Source organism: Mus caroli, chromosome 6 (genome assembly GCF_900094665.2).
Source record: "Mus caroli chromosome 6, CAROLI_EIJ_v1.1, whole genome shotgun sequence".
Lineage (NCBI taxonomy): Eukaryota > Metazoa > Chordata > Mammalia > Rodentia > Muridae > Mus > Mus caroli.
The window spans coordinates 50,358,808-50,369,577 of record NC_034575.1 but is presented as its reverse complement, the minus strand read 5'-3'; the positions used below and the strand labels follow the sequence as shown (position 1 = coordinate 50,369,577).

The window sequence follows — 10,770 nt, the reverse complement described above, 5'->3', positions numbered from 1 at the left end:
GAGAGAGAGAGAGAGAGAGAGAGAGAGAGAGAGAGAGAGAGAGAGAGAGAGAGAGAACCCAACTTGTCCAGATTTTTCTTATTAGGCAAACTACCACCTCTCTCACTTTAGTCTCCTAATTTGCTCAACTTCCCACGTAATCTTTTTGGAATAATTGGGATGGCTTATGTGATATCAGTAGACCTCCTAATTGAATGTCAAGGAAGGCAGTTCCTTTTGACAAGGGGACCTCCAGCTTCATTGAGAAGCATTCAATTAGATGGAAAACAGATGCTTATTTTTGTCTTATAAATCTCAGTGCAGGTTATGTGGTAATTACTTGAAGAGCAGGATAACAATTTATATAATCAGCAGGACCCTATAATTACTAATGCATAATTTCTAAACAGCATTTAGCAAAATGAGACCCATACATACACTTTGTAATGGAAAAGATGTGTTTGACACCACACTAAATTAAATTTAAAATTTGCATATTTTCTTCCAGGAAACACACTAGCTTCATCTGCTCTATTTTGCTTGACTAATCTCTGCCTGCTTCCAGCTTCACTGAAGGATCATGGCAGCTGTGAGTGCTGTAACTGGGGGGGATAAGAAACAAGAACAAAGCAAGGCTCACTCTCTACTCTAGAATGTACATCCCAAGAGAAGGCCAGGAAAGCTTCATGCAATTTCTGCCATGAAGAATCTGACATGAGGTTACAAACAATTTAGAATGCAAGTATTAGTAGGAAACATTAAAATTATTCACACTGATTTCTTTATTATTTATGGAAAAAACTGAGGCCTGTAAAATGTCGTGACTTGTGCAACAACCAGCCCCAGTAGGAGAGGAAAACGCCCATTCAGTCTCAGATGGTAAATCCATTTTCCTACACACGGCTCATAGAGCCAGCTAGACAAACCACACAACAATCACAGGGAAAGGGAATACTTTCCTGAAAAGTATTTTAAATTTTACACATATATTTACATTTCAGCTCAAACGATATAGAAATGGATTGGAATTCATTGTCACAATGAATCTCCATATATTTTAACTGAGATAAGCATTGGCTATTTCATTCTGTCTCTGAACGATCATTAATGAAACCATATCTATTATCGAATCCTTACCTATAATTCCTGATGTCAGGATAAGAGGGTTGCCAGTGTCTTCTTCAAAGCTCTGGACCTAAAATATCAAAATACATCAATTTCACTAGGAATATTTTCATGACACATTCACTTTATTTAACCAATAAGCAATAATTATCAACTGATAACCATGCAGATGAATAAACATAAATTGATGGTGATAGATAATGGGCTATTGGGAAAAGGAGGAGGAGGAGAAGGAGGAGAGTAGAAGGCATGAGATGTCCACAAAAAAGACTCAACGAATTAAAAGACTTTATGGGAGGGGAGGGTCACTTCTGTATGAGAGGATCAAGGCTTCTTCTTTCTGGAAGTTGTGAATTAGAACTCCTTTTGCTATTGAAGAATATTAAATATATGTGAGAAAGCTAGTATTGCTTGATAAGCTTATGCACAGTAATTTGAGATAATGTAGCTGCTACATATTCCTTAACACACACACACAAGATTAATTCTATATTGAGAGAGCAGAGTTTATTTTTGAAATATTTTGGAGAGTAATAAATAATATTCTATGAATGATGACCAAGCTATTGCTAAAGCAAAGCAGCGACTATCACCTTTAAACAGTAACACTGCTTACTGTAGAAGTGTGTCACCAAGAAGTGCTTCATATAGCGAAAATAGTTACTGTTGATATTTTGGACTATTTCTTTATAGGATTTAGGTTTAGCTCACTTTTTAGGATATAGTCATGAAGTCAAAGTTTTCACTTGAGGATTCGGAAGGAGTCTCTTATACTGAGAGCTGATTAGATGCACTTCCCAGCATTCCTTTTGCTGGTTTCAGTAGATCAAACCAATGTGCTTCATCACATTTTTAAATGTAATGAGAAAACTCTCTTTCCACATCATTATCATGAAGAAAAGTCAATCTGCTATGCTGCAAAGCACATTTTTTCAGTTAGAAAAAAAAAAGAAAGAAAAGTGCAACAATTTAATATAAATGCCATGTGTAACCTTCCTATGTGACCCATTGTTATTAGTTTTAAAAGTCAGTAAAGATTAAATAAAGAGGCAGTCTGCATCCAATAAAGATGCCAACTAACAATAATGCTGGTGGCCTCATATGTGTTTTCTGTAATACATGGTCCATTCACAAAGGAAGGAAGGATAAAGATTATTGATCATGAATATAAAAAAGCATCTGTCATGTAACATAACTGCATGAATTTCATAGCTATGAAATTCATTTAATATGCTTGGTAATGTAAAAAGAAAGAAACTGACTCAATTCTACTTAGTCGACTTAAACACAGAATATGTTGCCCTTTGCATTAAAAATATGTATATAATTTTTGTAGGGAGTATAGTTTTCGTAGTCAAGCCAAATACTGCCAAAAGCAGCATTCAATAGGATTGGAGGAAAACATGATAGATTGTCTTCAAAAAATTTAACCAACCTTAGTTAAACTCGATTGTCCAGATTAGTTATGAATATTGGTTATCATTTAATACCTCAAAAAATCTGCCATTTTATACATTTTAATTCTTGAAATTAAATGTTTAGATTTGCCACTAATCCTGACATTGACTCCTTTTTAATATGCAGTCTCCCTAGGCTGCATTTTCTCATTCTATAGCATTAAATGAAATAACAGTTATCAATAAGTTCATGTCCCATTCTATTTTCCATTATCAATACAGAGATAAGTGGAAATACAAGTACATACACACACACACATATGCACACAGACACACACAGACACACACACACATACACATACATACACACACAGACACACACATACACACACAGACACACACACATACACATACACACACAGACACACACATATACACACATACACACACATACATACACAGACACACAATATACACATAGAGACACACACAAAACCAACTAAACACAAAAGGAGATATCAGAATAAAACACAAATTAATATGAATGAGAGAAGTAAGACTGAAGAATTAGAGAACACAGGGAAAACAGGGCCACCATATATGAATATCAATAAACCCGGACACAAGCACATAAAGGAAACTAACTCCCCAAATTCCAAGCCCTCACTGCACTCTTAGTGTTTTATTAAGGATATTGCATCACACATTTTGGCAAGCATTTCTGAACACTTTCTTTGGTCTTGATGCTGTCAGGAGTTCAGCACAGAAGTGGCAACCGATACACACATCTTTTCACTAGGTCTCCATGATGGGGTTTTAAGAACAAACACAGAGGGAAATTTGGATTCAACTATCACTGAGTTGGAGTAATTGAACTGACCCCTTAAAGTGAATTATGGATAGAAGGTAGATAAAAACCACATTGAGATATGTAATAAAAAATAGAGTAAAAGCAAAGTAAGAGATTACTCAAATTCAGTTGTGAATAAGAAAAAATAGGTGGATCCTTGTGGTGTTTGAGAAAGACCCTGAAGATTCCCAGTTGTAGGAACTCTTTGGGAAGGATTAAGATGTGTGGTTTTATTGATATAGGTGTGTCACTGGGTGTAGGCTTTGAGGTTTCAAAATTCTAGGCCATTCTCAGTTAGCTCTCCTTGTAGAGTGCCCGTGGATCAGGATGTAAGCTCTCATGGTTCAGGATGTAAGCTCTCATGACTGCTTGCTTACTGCCATGCTCCTTCCTGTCCATGATAATCGTGGGTTTATCATCCCAAACTGTAAGCCTCTGAATGAACTGTTTCTCCTATAATTGCCTTCATCGTGGTATCTTGACACAGCAATAGAAAAGTAACTAAGGCTGGTTTCATCCTAGTTTAGTTCTGTGTGAAGCTACTAAAATGACTTTAACTGTCTCAGACTAAATTGAATTTGGAACCTATGGTAGTTTTAATAGGTATGGCCCCATAGATTTCTGTATGTAAATGCCTGGACATAGGAAGTGGCACTATCAGGAAATGTGGCTTGTTGGAGGAGGTATGGCTTTGTTAAAGGAAGTATGTCACTGTGGAGGTAGAGCTTTGAATTCATATAAGCTCAAACTATGCCTAGGGGGACAGTATCTTCTGCTGCCTATGCATTAAGATTTAGAACTCTCTCCTCCTCCAGAACTATGTCTGTCTGCATTCTGCCATGCTTCCTGCCATGATGAGAATGGACTAAACCTCTAAAACTGTAAGCCGGCCCCAAATAAATGTTTTCTTTATAAGAATTACCTTGGTCATGGTGTCTCTTCACAGCAATAAAATCTTAACTAAGACAGAACCACAAGGTAAAATGCTAAAAGAGTTGGGAGATCAAGTGTATCAATGGAGTCAAGAAAGCAAAAAGATAGATATGGTGGCATGGGCCATTCCAGTAGGAACTAAGCACTAGATGCAGCACTCACCTCTTCCATTTCAAAGGAGTCTGGTCCTTTACTCACAATGTGCGACAAGTTCTTGAGTCTGTCCATGTGATTCCATTTCTCCTTCCAATGTCTCCTTCTAACTGACCCCTCAGACAAACAGGTATGAGGAGACTGCTTGGCCAATGTGCATGAGCAAGGCCATGGCTTGTCCAGAAGAGTGTGAGGAGGAGGACAAAGAGGAGGACAAGGTGACAAGTCATTGCAGGCTTCGGCAGAACCACACTCTATTAATGGAAGCATTTGACTTGCATCATGGTTAATGGAAGCCACCTGTAGCTCCACTCTAGGATCCCATGGCTTGGTTGGCAGAGTTGAAATCTCATGTTCTACCTTGAATGATTTTGACGGGGCTGGGTTACCATCCATCCTGCTCGTCTGTCTTGAAGCTCTTTTTAAAAGTTGGCTCATTTTTCTCTTATGTTCTTTAGCTCCACTTGATGAAGAATTTTGCATAGTCTGTCTTTCAACTTTTTCTTCATGCTGGTTCTGTTGGATTTTAACACCATCCAGCAAAGAAGAGAAGGCATTGGTCACATGATCCAGGATTTCCAACTGTTGGAACCGACCTGAAAAATATAGGATCATAGAAGTTTTACAATAGTATTTTTTTCCATTAAACTACTTTGATGCAGTAAATAATATAGTAAGAACTAAATAATGGGGGACGCTGACATCACTCAGCAGGTAGAGCTGTCTGTAGCTAATTCCAAAGATTTTACTTTCATCCTTGGAATCCACATGGTAAACCTACTCCCACAAGTTGTCCTCTAGCCTCCACATGTGTGGCATGTACACAGGCACACATACAGTAAGTAAAACAAGTGTAAGAAGAAAAGGATGTGGAATGGTCAGAGAGTGGACTGGGAGGGGGAGAAAGTCTGGACTGTAAAAACAAAAAAGACTAAAGAATAAATAAATTTTAAAAAAAGAAGAGAAACAAGCTTGTAGAATGGATAATGTGCTTTTCCAAGATGATGAAGGCTGTTAAAACTCCCTCTCTCTGAAGATGAGACACCTACCCGCCAAGTAGTCACTCTATCATGAGGAAAGCTGATAGGTTTTAAACTGAGTTGGATACACATAAATTCATAGGTTCATATATAACATAGTTGTTACATGCTAATTCATTTAAAACCCTAGAGATGTGCGACTCTGTATGTTTATGTGTAAAATATCAAATGTCAAAAGATAAGCTCTAGGGCTGAGGATTTGCTTAGTGGCATAGTGCTGTCCTAGTGGACAAAGTACCAACATCCATCCGTACTATTGCAAATGATAAAATACATTCTAATGCAATATCTCAGGCTCTTGCTATGAAGTTGTCTAAGTCTGCTTTCTCTGGCTTCATTCAGTAGTTGTCTCATTTTCATGCCTACCATATTCATTACCCAAGTGTGGAATAGCATGTGGAATCAGGAGGCCTGGTTACAAGCCCCAGGTCAGCCATCACTGTAAGTTTGACCCCACTATGCATGGATTAATACATATGCAGGGTTTAATTCCATGCCAAACATAGTTAATGCTCATGGATTTATTTTTTAACTTTGTTAATTGTGGCTGTCTATATATCCGTCATAGCTGTGATGTACATCAAAGCAAACATGTAAATAGGCAACATTAAACAAAGATTGGCTATTAAAGTTATTAACAGGTACCATATTGTTTTCATCCTTTCAAGAAACAAACAGTAATTAATGAAGAATCTTGTTTGCTTTCAAAATGAATCATATTTTCAATTTGTTAGTCTTTCTTCATAATATAGTATCTTAATATGCCTTAATAATCTGTCAATATATAAAATTACTGTCTTAATTAGATTTGTAGGGGGACCTCATGAAGTAAGAGATAATTTAGGCATATGATGTCATTTTGTAAGTCATGGCGAGGTGGGTTCTTTTCTACATTGTTAAAATAAAGCTATGGTGACAGAAAACCAAGGACTTTTACTTTTGTAGTATGGCTTCATCAAGCCCTAATGCTATCATGACGATTATATTACTTGATAATGGTAAAAGCACACATAGTTGATCAGAGACATGCTATATATCATATTTTCTCACTACTATGACCAAATACTTGAAAGAAAAGCTTTCAGGAGAAAGCTTTTTTTATTCATGTTTTTAGAGGTTTCAGTTAATCGTAGTGAGGAGGGTGTGGCAGAGTAAGACACCCTACATCATCAGAGATAAAAAGGGGAGGACAGAGAATATGTATACCTGAGCTAGTGGGCTTTCTTTTTTCCATATTTTGGATTAATTTAGTTCTCTGACTATTCCATACATATATTTAATGTATTCTGGATACTCTCCTCCTCCCCTCTTTTTTCCCCAATATTGTATTAGGTTCATTTACATTTCAAATGCTATGCTGAAAGTCCCCTATACCCTCCCCCTCCTGTTCCCCTACCCTTGCACTCCCACTTCTTGGCCCTGGTATTCCCCTGTACTGGGGCATATAAAGTTTGCAAGACCAAGGGGCCTCGCTTCCCAATGATGGCCGACTAGGCCATCTTCTGCTACATATGCAGCTAGAGACATGAGCTCTGGGGGTACTGGTTAGTTCATATTGTTGTTCCACCTATAAGGTTGCAGATCCCTTCAGCTCCTTGGGTACTTTCTCTAACTCCTCCATTGGGGGGCCCTGTGTTCCATCCAATAGCTGACTGTGAGCATCCACTTCTGTGTTTGCCAGGCATTGGCATTGCCTCACAAGAGACAGCTATATCAGGGTCCTTTCAGCAAAATCTTGCTGGTGTATGCAATAGTATCTGTGTTTGGAGGCTGATTATGGGATGGATCTCTTTCCCATTCCTATCATTCCATATCCCAATCCTATCCCTTGGCCCATATCTAGAAGTCCATTTTCCAGATCTATAACACTTGATTTGTGTAGCACTTAATTAGTGCTATCTGTGTGAGCATCGGAATGGAGCCTGAAGGAGTCGCCAGTGGTATGCAACTGAAGGCAGTGACTTCCTCTCTTCCTGAATATATCAGTAGCATAATAGTTAGCCCTGAAGGGTGAGGCCCTTTGAGTCCCTCTCCCATCCATACCTGCCTGTTGAGGGGCACATTCTTATGCAGACCTAATCATGGCAGACATGCTATGAGTTCAAGGTTGCAATGGCTGTGTTTTGCCCAAAAGATGGCTTTTTGCACTTCCCCCTCTTTATTTCCCAGTCCTTATGATTTTTCCAAACTCATCTGGGTAACGTTCCATGAGCCTTAAAGGGAATATTATGTGTTTTATTTAGGGTTGAGCACTTATTTTCAGCACCTTGTGCAGCCAAGAGTCTTTTCTGCATTTACTACCATTCTCTGGAATGCATGGCTTCTATACTTAAGATAGACAATAACATTCATCTATGAATACAAACATAAATACCTAGAAATTTCTTTGTTCTCTTTATTCTATTTAAGCTCTCTGCCTTCTATTAAACTGTGGGACAGTGCTACTCACATTCAGCACCATGTCCCCACCATTTTCAGAGTTAATCCTCTCTGAAAGCATGCAGATATACCTGGAAGTATGCTTTTCTAATTTCTTGTTTCTCAATATAGTTAACAGCCAAAGTTAACCATAACAAATATACCCCTGTTACTTTGCTACCCACATATCTCTCATTAAATCACCACATTCCACATCTGGCCCTCAAAAACTTATGGATGACTCGTGTATAAATGCACCTCCAAGTGTTTCTACATTCTTAACAATGTAAACAGATCAAAAGTGCGAGTTCAACGTCTCCTCTGAAGAGTCAGACTGTGTAAGATCAGAAATAGTTTCTACATTTCTCAAACATGATGAGCTAGAAAATAAATATTCTGAATTCCAAGTGGGGAAAGATGGAATCCTAGAACAATGGGATGAGATCAAAGCAAGGATGAAACCCAAGAGGAGAACCTTAAGTCCTGTGGCTCAGTGATAACCTCCAGGGCACAGATCGGCATAATGGGAACTACAGTGCATTGATAAAGCCTGGCTGCTTTAACCTTATTATTTCCAGCCTATGTTGCCTCTCTCTGGGTATTTCTCTGCTCTTTGACTGTGGCTTTCCATGAAAGATGGTCCATGTGGCTGGATCTCTAACTTCTGGGGTTCTTTCTTGCATCTTTGGCTTCCCTTTCATAGCTATAGACAGTGTCCTCTCAGTACCCACCTCTAGAGAACCTAACTCTGCAAGCTGCCTGACATCCCAGGCTTTACTTTGAAATAAGAATGTGCCCCTCAATGGTCATGGATGAATGGAAGAGGGACTCAAAGGGCCTCACCCTTCACTGCTAACTATTATGCTACTGATATATTCAGGAAGAGAGGAAGTCACCGCCTTCAGTTGCATACCACTGGTGACTCCTTCAGGCTCTATTCATAATTCTTTGCTTTTTATATCTTGCATGCTTAGAAACCAGCATCACAAGCTGGGTGCAGTAGTGCATGGCTTTAACTACAGCACTTGGGAGGCAGACACAGACTAATCTCTGTGTGTCTGAGGACAATTTGGTACATTTGATGACCTCCAGAATAGGCAGAGCTACAAAATGAGACTCTGTCTTGAAAAACAAGCAAATAAAAAAGAAAAACAGCATCATCTTGATGAAGACAAGGTCTATCACTAGCTCAAAGGACAGTGAGATACACCTTGAGGCATGACTGAAGTAACCTATAAGTACCCAGATGACTTCCTTACAAACTCTCCACCAATTCTTTAAAGTGAATCAAACATTTCCATTGAACCTGTGATTAATGAGGTCTCAATCAAATTTTTTTAAGTATTTTTTCATGTGTATGTATGTATGTGGTGTGTACATGTTTATGGGTGTGGGTATAGATGTGTGTGCAGGTATACATGCACATGAGTTTATGTGTATATGGCAGCTCATTGTTGATGTAAGATGTCATCCTTGATCATATTCTCCCTAATACACTGATGTAGGGTCTTTTGTTGAACTTGGGGTTCACACTTTTGACTTGTTTGGCTACCCAGCTTGCTCCAGGGCATCCTATGTCTGGGTTCTAAGGTTGGAATTAGAGACATTCTTTCATGCCTACTTTACATTTACATGCTCTAAAATCTGGCCCTCTTGCTTATGTGGCAAACACAACTTAAGTGTCTCCTCAGTTCTCACCTATTGTTTTCATGGGGTTTGGGAGTCCAACCTCAAGTTTTCTCTCTTGCCTATCAAGAGCTTTGCCCACTGAGCATCTTTTCAGCTGTAGGCCAATTCTTGAGATGCCTTCAATAAGTCTTTTCTATTATTTTGATGCAAAGTATTTGGTTTCTTCTAATGGCTTCAATCGTCTCAGCAGTTGTGATCTCCACTCCAGCTTTCCATAGATTTCTGGGCTAACTAACTTCTTGTTAACATCTTGCTCAGTTTTTGTTATACATTTTGCTAGAAACAAATAGCAGTAACTATACATGAGCCTGATACTTGTCTGCTTTGAAATCTCCTCTAACATTCTAATTAGTTCATCATGGTTAAGTTCAGCCTCTCTGGAACAGACATAGGAGTTTTGCCACAGTATCACAGCACAGTGGAGATGTGCTCTATTAATATAGTTAAGTTGACAAGGAAGATACCAAATCATGGATGCTGTCCTCCATTCTGTCTGGACACACATAACAGTCTCTCCAGCCTTCCCTAACCACATCCTGTGCTCACCTGTTTTTGTCACATGAAAGGAGAACTATCAGCTCATCATCCTTCAGCTTTGACAAACTGGTGAACATTTCACAGACCACAGTGAAATCCTTTCCAGACCTGGAGAGGAATTCTTATGTTTCCAGATACTTCTGCTTGCATTCTCCCCCTATGTTAAGCTTATAGGAAGTATCATCCTTTTCTTGAACTATAATACACACACTTGCTTTTATGGTTGCCTTCCATAACCTCATAAAAAGTTTGTATTCAGCTAAGACAAACCTACTGATTTATTTGGTTCAGTCGACTCAGAGAACCACTGTCTTGAGCATGAATTAGCATTTTATGTTGGCCCGTGGGCAGATTAACTGATTTTACTTTCCAGTTTAAACCCTCTGCTCTAAATTTGAATAAGACGTTCTTTTCCATTCTGTCTTTAGGATCCAACAAACATAGTTCTTGCCTATTTACATTTGACCTTCTTGGTTTTATTGAAGTACTAGTATGGCATTAGTTAGGGAAGCAGAAAACCGGCCTGAGTAGGACCACAGGCCTCTTCCGGCCGGACCAGCACCAGAGTAGCTAGAGCGCAGGGTCGGCTGACACCCGCCAGCTACCCACGACCCCCGCCACAGGATTTTGAGACTGCTGGTGAGTGGAA

At 38.9% G+C, this 10,770-nt stretch overlaps 1 protein-coding gene across 1 annotated transcript in view; it reads right to left on the bottom strand.

The window, feature by feature from the left end:
- Window positions 1–10,770, bottom strand: part of Itprid1 (ITPR interacting domain containing 1) — a 138,332-nt gene that overhangs the window by 70,428 nt on the left and 57,134 nt on the right. Inside the window, exons 8-9 of the mRNA XM_021165730.1 lie at window positions 4,447–5,033; window positions 1,117–1,174 (exon numbers count right to left, since the gene is read on the bottom strand). Of these exons, the coding sequence (XP_021021389.1) occupies window positions 1,117–1,174; window positions 4,447–5,033 (645 nt within the window). The remainder of the gene's footprint in view (window positions 1–1,116; window positions 1,175–4,446; window positions 5,034–10,770) is intronic.